This window comes from Squalius cephalus, assembly GCF_949319135.1.
Source record: "Squalius cephalus genome assembly, chromosome: 24".
NCBI lineage: Eukaryota > Metazoa > Chordata > Actinopteri > Cypriniformes > Leuciscidae > Squalius > Squalius cephalus.
The window spans coordinates 8189045-8212034 of NC_137145.1; the positions used below are offsets into that span (position 1 = coordinate 8189045).

At 40.6% G+C, this 22990-nt stretch overlaps 2 protein-coding genes across 2 annotated transcripts in view; both read left to right on the top strand.

Moving 5' to 3' along the window:
- Window positions 1-477: 477 nt before the first annotated feature.
- Window positions 478-2068, top strand: LOC307152093 (uncharacterized protein; the record flags this gene model as incomplete). Its single annotated transcript, XM_079860478.1, has 4 exons — window positions 478-576; window positions 814-1023; window positions 1141-1254; window positions 1710-2068. The coding sequence occupies exons 1-4, from the start codon at window positions 486-488 to the stop codon at window positions 2066-2068; spliced, it is 774 nt and encodes a 257-aa protein (XP_079716604.1). The 5' UTR covers window positions 478-485.
- A 13224-nt stretch (window positions 2069-15292) lies between these two features.
- Window positions 15293-22990, top strand: part of LOC307152094 (uncharacterized protein) — a 35426-nt gene continuing 27728 nt past the window's right edge. The window contains 27 exon segments of the mRNA XM_079860479.1: window positions 15293-15390; window positions 15522-15561; window positions 16545-16759; window positions 16854-16997; window positions 17081-17237; window positions 17344-17371; window positions 17543-17645; window positions 17811-17903; window positions 18029-18092; window positions 18186-18284; window positions 18365-18468; window positions 18551-18689; window positions 18914-19032; window positions 19129-19278; window positions 19366-19536; window positions 19629-19929; window positions 20029-20093; window positions 20197-20284; window positions 20382-20499; window positions 20582-20705; window positions 20811-20947; window positions 21034-21289; window positions 21380-21622; window positions 21729-21905; window positions 21994-22139; window positions 22228-22318; window positions 22403-22792. Coding sequence (XP_079716605.1) covers window positions 15358-15390; window positions 15522-15561; window positions 16545-16759; window positions 16854-16997; window positions 17081-17237; window positions 17344-17371; window positions 17543-17645; window positions 17811-17903; window positions 18029-18092; window positions 18186-18284; window positions 18365-18468; window positions 18551-18689; window positions 18914-19032; window positions 19129-19278; window positions 19366-19536; window positions 19629-19929; window positions 20029-20093; window positions 20197-20284; window positions 20382-20499; window positions 20582-20705; window positions 20811-20947; window positions 21034-21289; window positions 21380-21622; window positions 21729-21905; window positions 21994-22139; window positions 22228-22318; window positions 22403-22792 — 3795 coding nt within the window. The 5' untranslated portion in view covers window positions 15293-15357.

The window sequence follows — 22990 nt, forward strand, 5'->3', positions numbered from 1 at the left end:
CGAATCGAAACTCGAATTTTTCTTTAAAAATCGAAGATTTTTTTTTAGGCAAAATCGCCCAGCCCTACCTAGTGGTCAGAACAGTGTAAATGCAACAGAAACTTGTGCCAAACATGCATAAAAACACCTTTTCCAAATCTATTTTTTATTGAAAGTAAAATCTTTCAAATGCAATTATCTAATCATCTAATAAGATTATCAAGTGTATACCGATTGCTAATGTGTCGTCATCATGACGTATTCCCAGTGGTGAACGCAAAGCATTTTGGGAATCTGCGGCACAAACATAAGGCGCCAGACTTGATTGCATGGAGGGAAGAACGCAGTGTTCAAGATGCCGTCTACCTACATGTGTTACAAACTGCAATAGTCGTTCTCACGATAGAAGTGGCATAAATCTTAAGAACGGAATATCCTTTTATCGTTTTCCAGCGTGGAAAAATAATAGTACAAGACATGTTTCAGAGGTGACAAAAAGGCGACGAATGGCATGGATAGCAGCAGTAAGGAGGCCCAAGATTACCTTCGATAACACTCCACCACACATGATGGTGTGTTCAAAGCATTTTCACAAAGGTAAGTTACAAATACTCTCTGTAAATGTTATGTTCTGGGCAAATAACCAGCGTGTTTTGCTTTACTTAACCAGACCATTTGATTTGACGTTAGGCCAATGTTAACTGTTAACTAGCATGAAATGGCTAGAAAATGAGCTTAAGTTACCAATGTACTAAAGCGTAACGTTAATCAGTTTTAAATGTTGTACATCTAGGCTACATACAGTAGCAATTTATTTGGTGACTGTGTTTGCAGGCAAACCTGCCTATGAAATGTTGGAGTGTGATCCTGACTGGGCCCCTTCTCTGTACCTCGGCCATACTGAGGTCAAAGCTACGAACACAGACCGGTTCAAGCGGTTTAGGAGAAGAGCGATGAGGTCACAACAACAGCAACCCCCGTCGCTAGGCACTGACCACACTGGTCCTGAGCCTGAGTTGGATACTGCAGCACCTTTATACCCAGGTAAATAGTACCTGGGTATAAAGGTACCCCCTGTGCCCCCTGTGTATAGCTAATCTGGATTCCTTAGGAATAGAGGTTGTGATATGACACAAAATTTCTTTTTATTGTTACTGTCAGACAACACTACACCTGCAACTGAGATGGAAGGTCCCGTGAATCTACCCCCATCGCCGGGCACTGTCCACACCGGTCATGAGACTGAGTTGAATGAAGTAGCACATTTGTTCCCAGGTAAATATTGGTAACAGACGCAAGTAGACTCAATATATTTTATGTCCAATGGTGTTTCTTTATCTAGACAAAGGATTGAACCTAAGTGTAAGTACCTTTCACACAGAGTTGTAGCTTTTCTGACACAAAGGCCAGTCATTCTAGGAGGTCATTAGGCATTTGGCATGCTAATGTAACAGTCTTGAAATACTTGGAGCAGCTATCAGTAACAAAAGTATGGTGTGAAAGTCACATCCCTGGGCCCAGTTCTTCAAAAGTGTTATTTGGATCAAAGTGATCCAGAGTGATAAATCCCATGTCTTGATGTGTGGAATCAAGGATTACTTTTGAATTGGTCCCTGATCACAGATACAAAAACATGGAATTTTCAAATCGGGATAATTTTTATCCAGATTACACTGTTTTGAAAAGTACAGAGATTTACAGTTTATTCTTCTTATTGTTATTACAATCAGAATACTCTGCACCTGTGGCTGAGATGGAAGGACAAGAGACTCAGCCCCTACCACCAGCCCCAGACAATGCAGGGAGAGAGGAAGATATGGAAACTGAAACATCAGGGGATGATGGTGCTCCAATGGGGAATGCAGATGAACAGCAGAAGTGCACCATGTGTGGCCTCAGACTCAAAGAAATAATCCGCTTGCAGGAGGAGAATCGAAAACTGAAGGGAGAGCTCTCCAAAAAGGCCCTGGATGAGAATTTTCTCAAAGACAATTATTCAAAGGTGAAGTACTACACTGGCCTTCCATCTTTCAGTCTACTGATGGGTGTGCTGATGCAAATCATTCCCAGTCTACCAAAATCAAAGTGATAAGCAGTGATAAGCAGATATGTTAGCGGACCGTGGATTTGATATTAAAGAAAGTGTTGCCCTTGTGGGTGCTACACTGAAAATACCTGCCTTCACCAGGGGCCACAGCCAACTTAATGCAAAAGATGTGGAAGAGACCAGGAAGTTAGTCATGTCAGGATCCACGTGGAGCGAGTGATAGGGTTTAACATATTAAATGACACAACACGCCTGGGATTTGTGGTGCCTTGTGAGGGGGAGGATAAGACTTTGCTGGATAAAATTGTGGTTGTGTGCTGTGCTTTGACCAATATGTGTCCAAGTATTGTTGTGAAGCCGTCGTGTTAGAATTATACACCATGCTCACATCTAATATGTAAATATGTTTTTTTGTTTTCCAAAAGATTTTGTAATGTCACTTCTCACATGTGATGATTTTTAGCCATCTCTGTAAATAAAATACACAAAGACTGAATGAAATTCTGCCTCCTTTATCTGTATTAAGGAAGAATTGTGCAAAATCAGTGTTCTTTGGTTGCAAACACAATTACATAACTTAAATAGTAGTAACAACCAACTTAATTTCAGTTTCTTTACATATTTAACATGTAAATACATTTAGATGAAGACATTTATAAAGAGTCCATAGAAAAGATAACTGGAAATGTATGAGGTAGGTTGTGGGTGATAAGTCACAGACATGTGCAAGCATCGCATTGCCATGCCTCTTCTCTGGCTCGGGCGCTGCTGAGTCCCACGCAACCTAAATGGAACCACTGTATAAGACAGTTCTGATTATTGCAAGCAACCATGTTATCAAGCTCTTCAGGCTGTCTGCAAAAGCACCACAACACAGCCTTTTCACATGCCATTCTTTTGGGCTGGGGGGTGTTAACTGGCTGCAGTGTGGCCAATGGTGTTTTGATTGTGTTTTTTCGTGCTCGTTTTTTTGTTTTTGTCTGTGGGCTGTGAATCAAATAATGGCACAGGTAGCTCAGCTGGAGGCACAGGTAGGTCAGCTGAAGGGGCTGGTAGGGGCTGGTGGGACAACCTTGTGCTTGGGTGTTTTACCTGGCTGTAATGTGGCCAATGTTTTTCTGACTGTGTTCTGTGCTCGTTTTTTGTGTTTGTCTGTGGACTGGGAATCGGCTGATGGCACAGGTAGCTCAGCTGAAGGCACAGGGGGTGGGGGTTGAGTGTAGTGACGGGCTACAAGCTCAGGTAGGACAACCTTTAAAAAAAAAATTGTGCGGTTGGTAAAAGTGTCTCCCAAAGTTCTACGTCAGGCATGACACGCACAGTTGCAAGGCTTTTGGTCGTCCAAACAACAAAGTCACAGAACTGTGACTCGGTGACAAAGATCTGAGTTCGTACCTGTTTGTAGTACTTGTGGGTCTGCTTCAACTCCATCCTTCCTTCTGTGAACTGCAGACAAAACTCCTTGTCAGTACATGCCTGCAGAATGTTATGGTCCTGGTGCTTAAAAGGGCATTTAATCTCCACACATCCTTTCCCGCAACATGCACAATGCACAAGTGCATCAGGAGTCGCGCCTATTTCAGGGAAAGAAGGGTTGATTATGAATCCAGTGTTCCACTTTCATGTCCCTGTGCCGCAGCTCCGTCTGTGTGAAGTAGGAGACTGTGGCGAGGGGGGCGTGGTTTTGCGGAGTCTGTAGCGGGAGAGAGAGGACGGAGCAGAGCGGAGCGTAAGTAGGTCAAGTGCAGATGATGAACACCTGTGTCTGATTTCAGTAATTGGCGTGGAGAGACCGCATATAAGCCGGAGCGCGGCAGAGAGAGAGATGCAGATGGTAAAGGATCGCCGACCCCTGGGCACGCCACCATCTGGTCCTCCGCCAGCTGGATGGCCTGGTTCAGCGACGTCGGGCGGTGGCACTGGACCCACTGCGCAGTCTTCCTAGGCAGCCGGGCCACGAACTGCTCCAGTACCACACGATCGATTATATCCTCGACGTCGCTACTGTCGGCCATCAACCATTTGCGGCAGGAGTCCCGGAGCTGTTGTGCCATCACGAAGGGTCGGCCGGACTCTTCCAGGGTAAGGGTCCTGAACCGCTGGCGATGTTGCTCCGGCGTCCGGCCGACCCGCTGGAGGATGGCACGCTTGAGGTCCTGGTAGACCAGGAGGTTTTGGACTGGCAGTTGGTGTGCGGCTATCTGCGCTTCTCCCGACAGCAGGGGGATCAGCCGCATTGGCCAGTCTCCTGTGGGCCATCCCCGATCCTCTGCCGACTTCTCAAATAAATCCAAGAAGGCCTCTGGATCGTCATGAGGCCCCATTTTGTTGGGAACAGCTCCGGAACAGCTCGCGGTCTTCATGCTGGGATCGGAGGAGCGCCTCGAAGCGTTTATCCTGCTCCTCCTTGATCGCCAGCAGATGTTGGTGTTGCTCTTGGTGAAGACCGGCGAGCGACTGGATGATGTCCGCAAATGGTGTACCTGGCGGGGACTGCATGGCGGCGGCGATCTTCTTCCTTCCCGGGTTTCGGCACCAGTGTGATGAGGTTCAGTTCATAATAATAAGGAAGGAAGAAGACAGGGGTCGGCTTGAGCTGGGACTCACGTTTTATTCACTCTTTTTCGTATAAACAAAAAGGTGCGCACAAAGCGCGTTCACCGTGCATGTACACAGCAATAAACAAACAATAACTCAGAATTCTCTTTAGACGTTTCTCTCGATCTCCGACAGCACACGCGAGGTCCCAGCTCGTCTCTCTCTCTCTCTCTCTGCCGCGCTCCGGCTTATATGCGGTCTCTCCACGCCAATTACTGAAATCAGACACAGGTGTTCATCATCTGCACTTGACCTACTTACGCTCCGCTCTGCTCCGTCCTCTCTCTCCCGCTACAGACTCCGCAAAACCACGCCCCCCTCGCCACAGAGACCCTTTCCGTTTTTCTCTCCCCCATTTAATGGCCTCTGGGCCATTGTCAGTCTGTCTCAATGAAGGTTTCTGTGGATAGCACACCTTCTCCACAGTTGACTTTGCTGGTCTGGTTATGGAGATGGAGACAACAGCGTGTATGATGGATGGTTATCCTTCCAGCCCGTGTGCTGTGCCATATGACAGACTTGTGCTGCTGTCTTGTGTTCTTTTCAAGTGCAGCTGCCTCTGTGGCTGTCACTGCCACAAGGTGTGTCAGGCCCTCACTGTGTTGAAGCAGGACCGACAAGTCACAGCCATCCATTCGTGGGTCGCGAAGACGCAGCAGTGACTTGGGCAGGACACATGGCTGAATGGGGTCAGCATAGAGGTGGCAGAATTCCTCCATTACAGAGCACGGTCCAGACCTGTGTGCATGCATGAGTTCTGTGAGGGGTTTTAAATCAGCAAGTGTCTTCTGCGGTAAACATGTGCCACCTGAGCGGGTCCGGATCTTGTGCTGTCCTGGTGCTGTGCTGGTGTCTCCACAGACTGACCGATCAAGTGCCTTTTTTCGGGCTGAGCTTGTTGTAAAGTCAATATTATGGCCAGGCACTCCCTGCACTTTGGTTATATTGGAGGGCATCACCCAGTACGCTTCAACATCTGTTGGAGTCACATTTCCCCGCAGACGCACACCTGTATCGATCTTGTACAGGAGGGCTGCCACATGTGCGCACTTCTCTGCCACACCAGCCATACAAGTGCAGTGAGCGCTCTCCACTTCCCCACATGCTGTAAGTATGACCCATGGCTGTAGGGGCTTCTGGCTGAGTCGCATGGAGTGATTCACCTAAGACAATAAAAGCATTATTAATAGCTTGTAGAGAAATACAAAACAGTACTAGCAAGACACATTGAGCTATTTGATGCATGCAGCCAATCAGGGGTACAATGTGGTTGGAAGTGGGCTGGGGATGGATGGGCTTACCTGCATACTACACTGATTGTCCACAACACCAGTAAACTCACTCCCTTCATACATACATATGACACACTGCCCCCAGCCCCCACATGTAAACCATTCATCACTTTTACATCATTCATCCCTCCCCTCTATCTTAATGCAGCCCTTAGCCACCCCCGACCCTTCCTGCCCCCCCCCCCCCCCCCCCATGCTAACTATCTTTTATTTAACAGTCGCCCATACAGTCAGACACCCACCAAAAGGCTCATGCACCAGTAGCTCCAACAACAGTGTTTTACTAGAAAGCGCATTTAGTAAGAGCAGTAAACGAGTCAAATTTTTCACAATTTACCATTTAACTTATGCATGATGTGTTTGTCTTACTAAGTTACGTTGGTTTGTTGAATTCTGACTGCATGCAGATAGATGAGAGAGAGCGAGGAGTGTGGTGCTTAAAATATTAGCATACCTTTGAACGGACGACAGTTTTCTGCCCCACTTTTACAATCTCCAGGTCCTGGACCCATCCATCTGTAAAAAAAGACCTGGGCCTGCTGCAGCGACTTGAAGTTACTGAAAACTTTGTGTGTGTATGTACTAACACTTAATATCATGTAGTTGTATATATATGGGTGCTGGAAGTTGGGCAACAGGTTGACGTCCCCTGACCAGTCGCTATGCTCGTAAGGATCCAGTCCTTTGATTCCCTTTATTTTCTCGTCATATCTCGTCTTTGCATTAGGATTTAGTTTTAGGCGGTATGGTCCGACAATGTTTTCTTTAGCCCGCTGCATTTTGTAGGATTATATTCTGTTTTTCACGCTAATTTTTCATTATTTTCATGCCAGAACACTAGCCTGCTATGCCAGCCCATGTAAACGGGCCAAACATACCCATAATTCTTTGCGTTCTGATGACGTTGCCGCCCAGTTGGTCACATGTCTTAGCAATCTCTATAGTGACGTGCCTCTAGGCCCGTACTACTATAGCGGGTTGTGGGGGGGACTTTGAGATAATCATAATGTGAAACACCTGCAGAGAATTATAAAAGGTGATGGTTCTTTTATCAATTAATTATTTTATCAATTGTCAGGGTTTAACAATCAAAATAGTTTTTTTTTCTATGAATGGCTCAGCAAAACAGGCCATTGACAGTAAAAGAAATGGACACAGCGACCCCATTGGATTCAACGGAGACAAAGTGAAGCCAATTAGAAAATCTTACTTCCTGGGGGTCCAGCGTACTGCGCAGACTCAAACTGAGCTTGACGACGTAGATGTGACGTGAGCAAACCGTCTGTCTTCTAGTAGCTGTGCCAAGATCAATCTGAATCATTACCTTCCGAAACTCGCAGAGACGGAGAGTGTGAGTAGGAGGTGTCCATGATCTTGGAGCAGGAGAAACTTTTTGTAGGTGTTCTGATTAATTATTTTGTCATTTTGCCTCGACGTCCCCCCGATTGCCCGCGAGCTTCTCCTCCTGTCCATACGGTAATTTCCTACTGTGCGACAGAGAGTCGCGTGGCTGTGACGCAATCGTTAGCCTACTTTTACAAAAACTGCTTCTACAGGGCCATAACGTAAGCTACAAGGTAATGGAGCGTTTTATACATTTTCGTGTTTCTTTAGAAATAAATAATGGAAAAATGGAGTCTTTAAACGCCTCAGATGTAAAGTTATTCGCTGTCAAAGTGACGCCAAAATGAATGGGAGTCAATGGGAAGCTAACAGCAGGTGGGGTTCCGCTAGCCAATGGCGGCGCCCGGGGGTACCTTCAAAATAATACAAATCCCTGCCCCCCTGAAACAGGCCAATAAGACCATTAACTACCATTATTCATTTTAATTATACTAATGTCTAATTAAAACGTCTACAAAGGTAAAACCCACAGACACTTGTTCATTGGTTCTCAGTGACTCCTCATGATTTATGGGTTGACAGAGATCATCAAGTGTTTCGTAACAGTTATGACGTAATGAAGCCTCGTTTACTGAAATCACGTGACTCTGACAGTTTGATACACGCTCTGAACCACTGGTTAGGAACAAAAGATTTCTAAAGGCTTCAAAGCTTTTTGTTTTGAAATTGCCATCACTAGGAATAAGGACATTTCACCTGTCTAATAAAGTACATGCAAGAGCGTCGTCTCTGTGAAGTTGAAGTTAGTCATCTCGAAAACGCCATGCCAATATTGATACTCGTTTTATTTCTCCTTTTGTCCCAAAGTCTGCTTGCCATGATCCATAATGTTGGAATGAAACAACAACAGCGTGAGCGTGTCGCTAGACGTTATGCAGTTGTCCACGTCTGTCGCCATAGTTACTATGGCAGTACAAGCGGAAACCAGGGATAACGCGGATATTACGTCATTGACAGGCGACAAGTGACCAGGGACAGCCATTATTTAAAATTGGAATTTCTCTGAAATTAAAAATCTTTGGGAACTTTTGGGATATTGTGAGTACACAACTGCAGGAAATAAATTACACTGTGCAAGTGATTTTTGGATATTTTATTACAAAAATCGTACATATTGTACCTTTAACGGTCTTGATAGAATTAGCCATGTTAACCCTTACGAAAATTAACCATGGTTTAACTACAAAGAAAAAAACTAAACAAAAACATGGAAGGCCTATTTGTAGCAAAACTGTGGTTATTAAAATGGTAATAAATCCGCCAAAAACGTGGTTACTACAATTTTACTATAATAAAACCAAGGATATTTTTTAAGAGAAGAGTTTTCAGCTTCCAGACAGTGTTTCAAAATGTCCTGCCATTTTAGAGATTGATTTACTGAGGGATACTATGTATTAACGAAGATTTTATACACAATTGAACGGACTTTGATATGAATAACAAGTCTACTAAAGCTTGTTTTTATGGAGGACCAAACCTGCAGAAATTAAAAATGAATAAATGAATAAATGAATAAATAAATAAATAAATAAATAAATAAATAAATAAATAAATAGATAGATAGATAAATTAATAAATAGATAAATAGATAAATAAATGTGATAAATGTGATAATAAGTTTGGAATGCCAAACCAGACTTAATAATAAATAAATAAATACATAAATAAATATGCGAAGAAATGTAAAAAAACAAAAATAAATGACTATTTATACTTTTATTTCCTTATTTATGTATAATTATATTTTTTTCCACATTTATTTTTATATTAACCAAGTTCAGAGGCTGTCATATGTGGATCAACTTACTTTGTGTATTTTTAACAGTTTCAATATGAAAAATAACGTTTATATTGATTCAATGGATTAATTGCATTTTGGGGATAAAATAATCAGTTTTTATAATAAATCTTTGAAAATCCAAATCTGGGTTTTAATTTTTTTATGTTATTATAATCTAAAGATGCTATGTGAAAGTTTGAAACAGAAATAATGGTTTTCATCTTGCCACTTTCTTGGTAAAGAAAACACATTTTTACTCAAATTAATCAAAATGGATTTGTCACGTTTTGAAACCAAACTCTTCAAATATAGATTAAGCCTTAAAATTATTCAGTCAAGATCAGTGATTCATTTTCCTTTGTCATTTGTTGTTTGATTATTGTTAATGACAGACTGCAGCAGGTATATTAGGCTGCAAATTAAGAGCTATTGTACGGGTCTAATATAATGATACACATTTTCTTTTTCAGCTGTGAAAGTTTACTTAAGACATAACCACTTGAGTTTCCTTGAATACTCTCCTGAAATACATTTTTGTGTATGCATGTTTATCCTCGTATCCGAAGCCAATTTGCTTATCCATTTGGGCCCCGACTCGAAAACGCGCACACTGAAATGCACTTTTTAATGTGTTTTTAATAACACTGTTTAATATCAAACATGTACCGCAGTTTAGTAAGAGTAGACTACATTTTACAACACACACTTGTTTGCCTAATTCGGATGTTAAGTTTGGGCTTTTAGGGTGTACTCACACTAGCCAGTTTGAACCGTGCCCGAGTGCGTTTGACCACCAAAGCGCGGTTCGTTTGACTAGTGTGAGTGCTCCGAACCGTGCCCGGGCGCGGCTCGATTAGCCGGCCCTGGCCCGCTTGGAAGAGGTGGGCCAGAGCACGGTTCAGTTGGACTCGGGCGCGGTTCGCATGCAGTGTGAGCGCTAACCGTGCTAGAGCACGGAACAGGACGCGCGACGTCACGGTTTTGCGACGCTCCAAAACCAACATTGGCGGGGAAAGGGTCGCTTTGGTCTACGGCAGAGGTGCAATGCGAAACCTCCTCATACGAGCAGCACGATTACGTGAAAATGTTCGTGCCACAAAGGCGATAGATCTGTTTAACAACAGGCTGTGAGAGGGCTGTGGACCACCGAGGACCAAACGACTCAAAATTATCCACAAAGTAAACAGAGCGATGGACTCCATTGTGTTCAGTGAGAGCGCCGCTCTTTCTGTTTATCCCGAAACCGTTGCACCATAATGACGTAAGCGTGCTCCGGCACGAATGCTGAAACCCTATGTGAGTGCAGGCTTAGAGAGAAACGCAAGTGCACCACAGTGTAGGGCTGAACGATATATCGTTATCGTATCTATATCGAGATATGAACTTTCAAGATATTAATATCGAAAAAAGCAACGATATAGACGATATATATTTCCCCTCTCCGCGCTCGCCCTGCATACAACTCTGGCAGTCACAACAAACATCAGTTTTACGAGTGCCCTTGAATGCACCGCTAAAGCCAGCGCGCGCACACTACCAGGGACGTGGGAACTATATTGTGAGAGGGGGGGGCGGCGTTTCCATGGTGACGCGTCATTGCTTGTCACGTGACACACCGCAGCAGCAACAGCGCTGAATGAATGATGATCTGCTTTTATGTCATTTTTCCTTTTTTATTCAGAATATTCACAAATGTGTTAGCTATGGCATGAAATATCTGATATTCCGATTGTCAAATATATGCAAGTGGAAGTATATTGTTGTTTAAACACCTTTATAACGATCGCGTTAGTTGAGCTGTATGCGCGATGGGCGCCGCCGTGTTAGTTTGTGCCGCAGACACAGTTCAGAGAATCATTTATCTGTTGGATTTACAACCTCTATGTTTACAACACGTGAATTCATCCACTTCTCCCGAAATACTGAAAAGTAAGTGGCTGGTGAACTGGGGAATAGAGTAAACATTGAAGTTACTTACACAATGTGTATCTGATATGAATAAAACGTGTCGAATTATAATGGAAAGGATTATTATTACCTCTTCCATAGACATCAGTGTGTATTTTACAAACTCTAAATGTATTGTTTTTTTAGTACTTACGTAGTCATATCGTATTGTATCGATATCGAGATATCTGGCATGAAAATCGAGATATGAAATTTTGTCCATATCGTTCAGCCCTACCACAGTGAAGGATTTGGACTAGTTTAAATACAATCGGATTATTAGGGTCCATGTAAACGCAGCTTCTGTCTCCACCTTAAAAGGGATGATTATCAGCCCATGACCTAGACACACATGAAAGACAATACTTATTACACTCAAGAGAACTGCCAAAGAGAAAGTCAACAAAACTACTACCATCCCTTGTCTTTGCTCATAAATACTTTCCGTATACACAGTTACTCAACATTAAACTTCAGGTTAAATGATGAAACTTGGGGGTGTAACAATAAATCACCTACAGTATATATGTGGCACACATACTGGGAAACAGCTGATAACACATTAAAGAACACATCAAATTTTTATTAGGTTAAAGGGCATACTATGGGTTAAAGCAGTCCAAAAGGACCATGTGTGTTTCACTGGCTGGAATAGAAATGGGATTTTCCAGCATCTAAACTCATGTTTCCATTTAAGAAAGTCCTAATAGAAATAACTAAAAAGATATAAATACCAGATATAAATCTTAAGATGTGGAAAAGCATATTGAGGAGGCTGAAATTACAGCTTGGTTAACTGAAAGGTCAGGCTAAGGGGAATGACTCTGAGTATACTTGCATGAGGTAAGCTTTCCAGCAGGATCAGGGGAAGGTATCTGTTGGTATAGAGTGTTATGACTATGAGTGTTATTTTTTTATGTAAAAAAAAAAAAAAGGAAAAAGAGAAATCTTGCATCACATAAGTGTTGATTGTCAAAACGTTGTAGCCTAGTATCTAAAATGAATTTTATTATGTTTAGTGGCAACATGTTACAATGTTTACATGGTACAATTTCTGGTAAGCTAATAGTTTTTATTAGGCTATTATTGCTTGACACAAATTTCACAATTTCAATTCAATTAAATTCTTGTGATTTGATTTAATATCGACTCATTTGGATAAATATTAGGTAGGCTGTACAAGATAGGCGTTAATTTTTCTCAAAAAAAAAAAAAAAAAACTCACCTAACGTTAATGCTGTAAACATACAGAGAGCCCTATCAGCTAGTATTATTTAAGGTTAAAAATAACTCAGATTAAATATAATGCGTTTTTTTATTATAATAACAACTTTATTTAATGATATATAAGTATAAGTACTATAAGTACTAGTTAAATAGTTATAAGTAATAATAAATATGTAATATAGTAGGCTAGAATACACATATATTTAGCTAAATACTCTCAGTAGTTATTTTTTTCTAGCCAACTAAGGTGCTATAGCTAGCCTATATGGTCATTAAAGGTCCCGTTCTTCGTGATCCCATGTTTCAAACTTTAGTTAGTGTGTAATGTTGCTGTTAGAGCATAAATAATATCTGTAAAATTATAAAGCTCAAAGTTCAATGCCAAGCGAGATATTTTATTTAACAGAAGTCGACTACAGTGAACGGCTCGTTTGGACTACACTCCTCTACTTCCTTCTTTAGTGATGTCACTAGAACCGTTTTTTGACTAACCTCCGCCCACAGGAATACTCCCTCAACTCTTGACTAACCTCCGCCCACAGGAATACTCCCTCAACTCTACTGGCTACTTGCGCACTTCTTATAACTTAGCCTACTGTGTTTACTCAGCTCTTACGGTGATTTTCTGAAGTAAAACTGACGCTTCATCTTTTGTGTGATGTACAATAAACTTTATTAAACTCATCAGTACATGTTTGATCATCATTCGGACCTGGTCCGAAACAGCAGACTTGTAGGCTATTAATAAATAATGGATACATACAAGCAGATGACAAATACATTATAATAACCGTAATTAAACTACTAAACTATACCTGTTTCATCTCTATACAGCACTCTGACTCTGTAGGCATTATTGTCCGACTCGAAATGAACACGTTACTGAGAGTTTCTGATATTATCATCATTCCGTGAGATGAAATTGTCCTGAGAGACTGAGCGCGAGCTCATGAAGCTCCGCCCCCTGGGTCGTCCAGCAGCAGCTCATTTGCATTTAAAGGGCACACACTAAAACAGCTCGTTTTTCTGAGCCCCAAAAAATGTCAATTTAAACATGCTGTAAAAAATGATCTGTTGGGTATTTTGAGCTGAAACTTCACATACACACTCTGGGGACATCAGAGACTTATTTTACATCTTGTGAAAAGGGGCATAATACGGGACCTTTAAATGGCTTTCCTGAGGTAAATGTTGTGACATAATTGTTCTCCAGCTGTTTTATTGATCCCTTCCACGGTTGAAAAACACTGATTGATCGATATTATGTATGAGGAATATACATTTCGGTAAGTTGTACTGTATCATTCAACATTGTTCATTAGTGTTTATTTACTAGCTAGAGATGATCGGTTCACGTGCCGCTAGGGATCTGTCACGTCACATTTACAAGCGCCAAAACGGTATTTATTGTTTGAATTTCGTAATAAAATTTACAGAATCTGAGAGCTGAGATAGACTTAGATTTTTTTTTCTATCATAAGTAACCTGCTCTGTCTAGTCTGTCGGTCTCCGTGTCCTCTTTGCTTCGCGGTTTTTCTGTGCATGAGAAAATGAATGTGTGGCGTGAGAGCGTGTGAAAAGTGTAAATTGGTGAATGCTCTGGATCTGCTACGCTGCTACTGCTGCAGAGCAAGTACCGAGACTTGCTACTGCGAACACCTTCACAGATGTTTATGTGAGCATGTAAGATATGCTTCTGTTGCTGCACACGTAAAACACATGAATTAACCCCGTAGTAGATTATATACAGGCGAAGCTGGGGAGGGGGAGGGTTCTGAAAGTGCACTGCAGACTGTAACAGCAAACAATGCCAACTATTTGAATATTTGAGCAGCAAACTCATTGGCCTGTCAAGACCTATCAGCCTGTACCATTCAGACTTTCATGCCAGAACTACGTAATTAGTAGTCACAGAGGAAGGCAAAGAGTGTTGCCATTGAGAGGATGGCTGTGGTCACCCTCTGACCCTTGGTACTTTTAATTGAGTCTAGTGGGCTTCTGGGTGTTTAAATTAGAATTTTATCAGCCATGGCTCACTTGAACATTCCATCAATGTAAGTCTATGGAATTTTTCTGAGTATTGATCATCATTTTAGGAAAACCGAAAGTCCAATTAGTTAGAAAAGATATAGCAACCCAAGTCAGAACAGTCTGAAGGTCTGAGCCGAGTTTGGTGGATATAGCTTTATACCTCTAGAAGGAAGCATTAAGGCCACATACATAATGCAGCTAAATTCAGCTGTCAGTTCACCTTTTAGTGCTTAATTCTGTTCTGTACACACACAGTTTAGTAATTTAAGGTAGTGACAACTGCATTTACAAAAATGTATTACAAAACCTGAACATCTAGTGACGTACAACGAGAGATATGAGAGACGGCAGATGAGATATTCTGTTTACAGCATGGTAATTAGCATTGTTTGCTGGCTTTGACCACTCAAGGGTGAACATGTGGTTTTGAATCATTTTAGTCTCCATGTGGCTGAGGCTTAGACTGTAGCTGTTGAAGACCAAGAAATGTCTACAATCTTTGAATATTTGCAGAAATTATAACAAAGGGATTTTTGCAGGATGGGAATGTGCCATTTTTATCACTACTGGCTTTCTTCTACAAAGAAAAACTGACACTTGTTGTGTGTTTTCACTGTATTAGACATATTTTACAGTGTTTTTCTATATTCTTGAACAATATATCTTGTCAGATCTGTAACATATTTTATTGTTTAGCCCAATTGCTGCCATATTAGCCTTCTACAAGAACTTCCATGGGTGAAAAGGTGAAATGTTTTCCGATTCAAAAAAGGGGGAAGGGGAGGGGTGGCTGAATGTACCACTCATCCCAAAAAAGGATTTATTTACTCCAGTGTGTGTCATATATCAAAGTAAGATATTAATAGTCTAAAAATAAATAATTTTAATACACATGCACTTTGAGATGGAAGCTGTGACCGATATATTTTGAAGCAATAAAAGTTTCAAGAAAGCGCATCATATATCAAAATATATGAGGCTGCCCATGTATAGATTCTGCTTAGTGTGCATGATCAACTTCTATAAAAGCCAAGAGGGTAGGACCAGAAGAGATGCAGAGAAGACCTCAGAAGTTCCATCAAGTGGTAAGAGCCTGTGCTGACTGTGACTGAAAGGAATTTAACATCATCACTTATGCGTCTGTACTCAAAGTAATTGTGTTTTTATTTATATTAATACATTTTAATCTTTTTTTTTTTTTTTTTTTAAATCCAAGGGTAGTGAACATTTCATCTGGTCTCAAGGACAAAAGGCAAGTTTATGATTCAGTGTGTGGATTAGGGTAGAGAAAAACAGTTGTTATAGTCTGTATTATAGATGAAAACTGGTGAAGCATGCTGTTTTTAAAAACCTGTAATTTATTTACAAAGAAATGTGTTTAAAATGTATTAGTAAGATGAATTTAAGGAAGGGGTCCCATTGACCCTTTATTTTTGTGCCAAATATACCACCTATTGTATTCGCTTTTATTGTGTTGTATTGTATTCTGTTTTTCTTCTTCCACTTTTGAGTCTATGAGAGCCCATAGAACCTCTTGTGGGAAAGTTATATAAATTTGGCCCAAATGCAGAGGATATTTGACACATTTCTGTGCAGACTCAGTCTGAGGAAACAGAAAAAGAAGCGGGAAAGGGTCAATTGATAATGCTATAATAGAGCAAAACATGAAATTGGTTAAAACTACAGAACTGATGGTCTGATTATATTCAAACTTGGGATGCAGTGTTGCTATCATAATCCATCATGAGATTTGCATAAATATAAATCATTAGAAAAGTTAATATAATGAAACCAAATCTGTCACAGAAATTTCTTAATATTTCTCAGGAAATATTTGTCTGTTTCATACATACTCGTAGCAGGAGGATGCACTCAGGCAGAGAGACCACAAGTGAGACTCATGATAGTCGGCAGTGAAAATCTCTGTATGGTCCTGAAACTTCATATATGCCACAATTCATATTGTACTGTATGTGCCATCCCCTGACACCAGCATTTCAATTTCATCACCAGAAAGACATATTCAATCGACATTTTTGCCATTAATGGGCCCCTTACCTGCTTCTTGCTTTCTATCTAAATGTTTATCTAGTTTTGTTTTATGTGTCTGTATTCATGTGTAAGCCTACGCTTAGGAATATGCCTCTCTCCTAACACAATTCATGTGTTTATATTTTATGTGTCTTGCCTTTGCTGAATATTTATGAAATTTGTAATGGATAAGTCTCTCTTTAGTAAGCCGCCACCATGAGTACAGACGCGGAGATGGCCGCTTATGGCAAAGCTGCCATTTACCTTCGTAAGCCTGAGAGGGAGAGAATGGAGGCTCAGGCCAAACCGTTTGATGCCAAGGCTGCCTGCTATGTGGCTGATGTCAAAGAGTTGTACCTCAAGGGAACAATCAAGAGCAGAGACGGTGACAAAGTCACAGTTGTTTTGCTTGACACTCAGGAGGTAAATTTGAATTTCCATTTCATGTAGATACTCATTAAATTACTTATTACATTGTTTTCTTTTATATCTAATTTCTAATTTATCAAATTTACAGGAGAGAGTTGCTAAGGAAGCAGATGTCTACCCAATGAATCCTCCCAAGTATGACAAGATTGAGGACATGGCCATGATGACCCATCTCAATGAAGCCTCTGTGCTGTATAACCTCAAAGAGCGTTATGCTGCATGGATGATCTACGTAAGTTCTGAAATGACATATAAAGCATTTAAGTTCATTTTTTCTGTGTTGTTGCAATCTGACCATGTCTCTGCTCATTTCAGACCTACTCTGGACTCTTCTGCGCAACTGTGAACCCCTACAAGTGGCTCCCAGTGTATGATGCAGAAGTGGTGTCTGCCTACAGAGGCAAAAAGCGTATGGAGGCCCCACCCCACATCTTCTCTGTCTCTGACAACGCATATCAGTTCATGCAGTGTGGTAAGACATTATGGAATTGAATGCTATAGAATTCATTAAGATGAATTAGATGTTGCTGTTAATATAATAAATATTTACCGGATATTTTACAAATTTCAATCAACAGATAGAGAAAACCAGTCTGTCCTGATTACGTAAGTATTTTAATTTAATTTCAGACCATGACAAAAATGAAAAGTATAACATAGATGGAAAATTTATGGAGATATTTACAAAATAGAATTTAAGACTGAACAAAGATTGAATATACATTGAAAAGTCTACATGTCTTTCAATCTTCTGTCTTCTAATCTCTTATAAACCAGTGGAGAATCTGGTGCTGGAAAGACTGTGAACACCAAACGTGTCATCCAGTACTTTGCCACAGTTGCAGTGTCAGGTGTCAAGAAAGAGGCCAGTAAAATAAAGGTACGAGATACAAAACTATGTCATATATATTATTTTAAAAGATGATGATTTACACTCATCTCACAAACTATACGATATGTGAATTTGTGAAATGCCTATAAATTGTGTTTAGTCATGAAATAGAAAAACAATTGAAAATAAATGAAAACCCTTCAAACATCACAGGGCTCTCTTGAGGACCAGATCATTGCTGCCAACCCTCTGCTTGAGTCTTATGGTAATGCCAAGACTGTGAGAAATGACAACTCCTCTCGTTTTGTAAGTTAACCACTGTTTATTTACAGTACAGATGGTCAGTTGTGTTAAATTTTACTGTACACAGTTTTCTATAAAGAGATTATAATAATTATTATTTCTGTAATATGCTATTATGATTTAAACAGGGTAAATTCATCAGAATTCATTTCGGCACCACTGGAAAACTGGCTAGTGCTGACATTGAGACATGTAGGTGGACATGATTTCATTGATCCATCCTGAACAGTTGTCTTTGTCTGTCACTCTTCAGATGATTGTGACTCAAGTACATTTTCTCAACAGATCTGCTGGAGAAGTCTAGAGTGTCATTCCAGCTTCCAGATGAGAGAGGCTACCACATCTTCTTCCAGATGATGACCAACCATAAGCCTGAGATTGTTGGTAGGTGCACATATTTCATTCATTCAATGTTTCAGATAATATTGTAAGATGCTCTTTCATTAATGCTGTGTATTTTACAGAAATGTGTCTCATCACCACCAACCCCTATGACTTCCCCATGTGCAGTCAGGGTCAGATCACAGTGGCCAGCATTGATGATAAAGCTGAGCTGGATGCTACTGATGTGAGTCATTGCTATTTAAATATTGACATATTCTATTTAAATATGGCAAATCATATATTTTATTATTCTCTGTAATTTACAGGAAGCTATTGACATTCTTGGTTTCACAAATGAGGAGAAAATGGGCATCTACAAGTTCACTGGAGCAGTAATTCATCATGGTAACATGAAGTTCAAGCAGAAGCAGCGTGAGGAGCAGGCTGAGCCTGATGGCAATGAGGGTGAGACTTGTGTTATCCTGGGCTTTAAAATAGTAACCATTGCATTGACTTTGCTGATATCAGAAACGGTGTATAAAATGTTTAGTGTAAATATAAACTAGAAGTTGCGTGCATATCAATAAATCTAAAAATAAAAGGGAAAGTACCTAGTGCCTGATTTATTATAATTTTACACTACAGACTCTATAGAGCAAAGATAATTTATTTTAAAATGTATTTAACAGATGCTGACAAAATCGCCTATCTTCTGGGTTTGAACTCTGCTGAAATGCTGAAGGGTTTGTGCTACCCCAGAGTCAAGGTCGGAAATGAGTATGTGACCAAAGGTCAGACCGTGCAACAGGTATAGTAACATTTCCAGCATGCCATGTGTTTAACCTCAAATTCTGGCTAATTATTGCAGAAGCAGAATGAAATATCCACTCTATTCTACTTACAGGTGTACAACTCTGTTAGCGCCTTGGCCAAATCTATCTATGAGAGGATGTTCTTGTGGATGGTCATTCGTATCAACCAGATGTTGGACACAAAACAACAAAGAAATTTCTACATTGGCGTGCTGGATATTGCTGGCTTTGAGATCTTTGATGTAAGAATGATTCTTTTATCTCTTTTTATGTCAAAATGAATGATATTCAGAAGGTAGTAAATGTTTCTATCATTTTTTGTCCTCCAGTACAACAGCATGGAGCAGCTGTGTATCAACTTCACCAATGAGAAACTGCAACAGTTTTTCAACCACACCATGTTTGTGCTGGAGCAAGAGGAGTACAAGAAGGAGGGCATTGTTTGGGATTTCATTGACTTCGGCATGGACTTGGCTTCTTGCATTGAGCTCATTGAGAAGGTTATCAATGGTTTATGAATTTATTAATTTCCATTGATCCTATTCTCAAAATCTCCAATTTTTAACAATAAACAACATTCTTTTATAAACAGCCCATGGGTATCTTCTCCATCCTTGAAGAGGAGTGCATGTTCCCCAAGGCTTCAGACGTTTCCTTCAAGAACAAGCTATATGATCAGCATCTTGGCAAGAGCAAAGCTTTCGAGAAACCAAAGCCTGCCAAAGGCAAGGCTGAAGCCCACTTCTCCCTGGTTCACTACGCTGGAACTGTGGACTACAATGTCACTGGCTGGCTGGACAAGAACAAGGATCCACTGAATGATTCTGTTCTGCTGCTGTACCAGAAGTCTTCTGTCAAACTGCTGGCTACTCTCTACCCACCTATTGTTGAGGGTAAAGAAAAAATCTATTTAACAAAACTTTGATTCAGTTTTGAACTAACTTTCTTGTTTTTGCATTTATACATGTTCCTTTGTATTTTTATCTCAATAGATAATACTAAAAAGGGAGGCAAGAAGAAGGGTGGCTCCATGCAGACTGTGTCCTCCCAGTTCAGGGTATGTATAGAGATGACATCACAGCAATATTGCATTATTTTAGAAAATAAAGAAAATAAAGAAATACAAAGCATGCATGCCAAACCTTTTCTATTAACCACAGGAGAACTTGGGCAAACTCATGACCAACTTGAGAGCCACTCACCCTCACTTTGTGCGTTGCCTGATTCCCAATGAGTCCAAGACTCCAGGTAAAGTATTAAAAAAAAAAACTTACAGATATATTGGTTCTCAATATATGTGATGATGTTAATTTACCAAGTTCATGGTGTAAACTGTTCGTTTTAGGTCTCATGCAGAACTTCCTGGTTATCCACCAGCTGAGGTGTAACGGTGTTCTGGAGGGTATCAGAATCTGCACAAAGGGCTTCCCTAGCAGAATCCAATATGGTGACTTTAAGCAGAGGTAAATGGGACCACATGAAAACAACATTTCCTAGGAGGCTCCTAATTAAAAGATATGAAGTATTTTGATAACTTTTCCACAGATACAAGGTGCTGAATGCCGCTGTTATCCCAGAGGGACAGTTTATTGATAACAAGAAGGCCAGTGAGAAACTCCTGGGATCCATCGACATTAATCATGACGACTACAGATTTGGACATACAAAGGTTCATTATTTAGCTTTACAAATTTCAAAGATTCAGTGATCATGGTCATTTAGGTTATACAGGTTAAATCAATATTTTTTGATTTACTGTTTTACATAAATTCAGGTGTTCTTCAAAGCTGGTCTTCTGGGTGTTCTTGAGGAGATGCGTGATGAGAAACTGGCTGCTCTGGTCACAATGACTCAGGCTCTCTGTCGTGGCTACGTGATGAGGAGGGAGTATGTGAAAATGACGGAGAGGAGGTGATTATTGTCATGAGTAAATATGACATCAATGATAACTGCAAACTTAATAATGATTATGCCATTTAATGATGAATTATTCACAGGGAGTCGATTTACACCATCCAATACAACATCCGTTCATTCATGAATGTCAAACACTGGCCATGGATGAAGGTTTATTACAAGATTAAGCCTCTGCTTCAGAGTGCAGAGACTGAGAAGGAGCTGGCAAACATGAAAGAGGACTTTACAAAATGCAAAGAGGCTTTGGTTAAGGCTGAAGCCAGAAAGAAGGAGCTTGAAGAGAAGATGGTTTCACTGTTGCAAGAGAAAAATGATCTGCAGCTGCAAGTAGCATCTGTGAGTATATTTTATAATTAACTGAATTTTGGCTTCATTAAAAATGAGCAAGGTTGTTTCCAATGAAATAGCAATCTATTTTACTAACAGGAATCTGAGGGTCTCTCAGATGCTGAGGAGAGGTGTGAGGGTCTGATTAAAAGCAAAATCCAGCTTGAAGCTAAACTCAAAGAGACAACTGAGAGACTGGAGGATGAGGAGGAAATCAATGCTGAACTGACGGCCAAGAAGAGGAAACTGGAGGATGAGTGCTCTGAGCTGAAGAAAGACATTGATGACCTGGAGCTCACCTTGGCTAAAGTGGAGAAGGAGAAACATGCCACTGAGAATAAGGTTAGAGATTGAGTTGGTTTAACATTAGATTTAATCTCTATTTTATATATTGATATAGAATATGAATTGTAATATTTAAGTTTACTTGGAACAAAAAATCCTACAGGTCAAGAACTTGACAGAGGAAATGGCATCTCAGGATGAGAGCATTGCTAAGGTTACGAAGGAGAAGAAAGCCCTCCAAGAGGCACATCAGCAGACACTGGATGATCTTCAGGCCGAGGAGGACAAAGTCAACACCCTGACCAAAGCCAAGACAAAGCTTGAGCAGCAAGTTGATGATGTGAGTTGATTATGTAAATTAATTATATTAATTCATCAAATCAACTGTTTTCTGCTGTGAACATATTTTATATATCATTGTCCTGTAGCTTGAGGGTTCCCTTGAACAAGAGAAGAAGCTCCGCATGGACCTGGAGAGAACCAAGAGAAAGCTTGAAGGAGACCTGAAATTATCCCAAGAGTCCGTCATGGACCTGGAGAATGACAAGCAGCAATCTGATGAGAAAATAAAAAAGTAATTAAAGCAGGAAATCTTTGAAACCATTGAACATTTTTATTGTCGTGTTATGTTTGTTTTTTTACAAGTACTTATTGTTGAACAGGAAAGACTTTGAAACAAGCCAGCTGCTCAGCAAGATTGAAGATGAACAATCTCTGGGTGCTCAACTCCAGAAGAAAATCAAGGAGCTTCAGGTATTTTGAGATTTTTTTCAAACATTACATCATTATGATCAAATACAGATAACCAAAAATCGAATGAACTACTTACCACCATAGGCCCGCATTGAGGAACTGGAGGAAGAGATCGAGGCTGAGCGCGCTGCTCGTGCCAAGATTGAGAAGCAGAGAGCTGATCTCTCCAGGGAACTTGAGGAGATCAGTGAGAGGCTTGAGGAGGCTGGAGGAGCCACTTCTGCTCAGATCGAGATGAATAAGAAGCGTGAAGCTGAATTCCAGAAGCTGCGTCGTGATCTTGAAGAGTCCACCCTCCAGCATGAAGCTACTGCTGGTGCCCTCCGCAAGAAGCAGGCAGACAGTGTGGCCGAGCTGGGAGAGCAAATCGACAACCTGCAGCGTGTCAAGCAGAAGCTTGAGAAAGAGAAGAGTGAATTCAAAATGGAGATTGATGATCTTTCCAGCAACATGGAAGCTGTTGCCAAAGCAAAGGTTGGGAAATATTCGAAAGAATATATGTGACCCATGCTGGCAAAATGTGTCGGAATAAGCATGTGCTAATTACGAGCTACAAGCAAATGTAAATGTTGGTCGAATTTCATTTTCATTCACAAAAATTGGTTCATTAAGCCCTCTTCTAGCGATCCCAATGCTCCAAATAGTAATTAAACATCTAAAATGATCTTCATT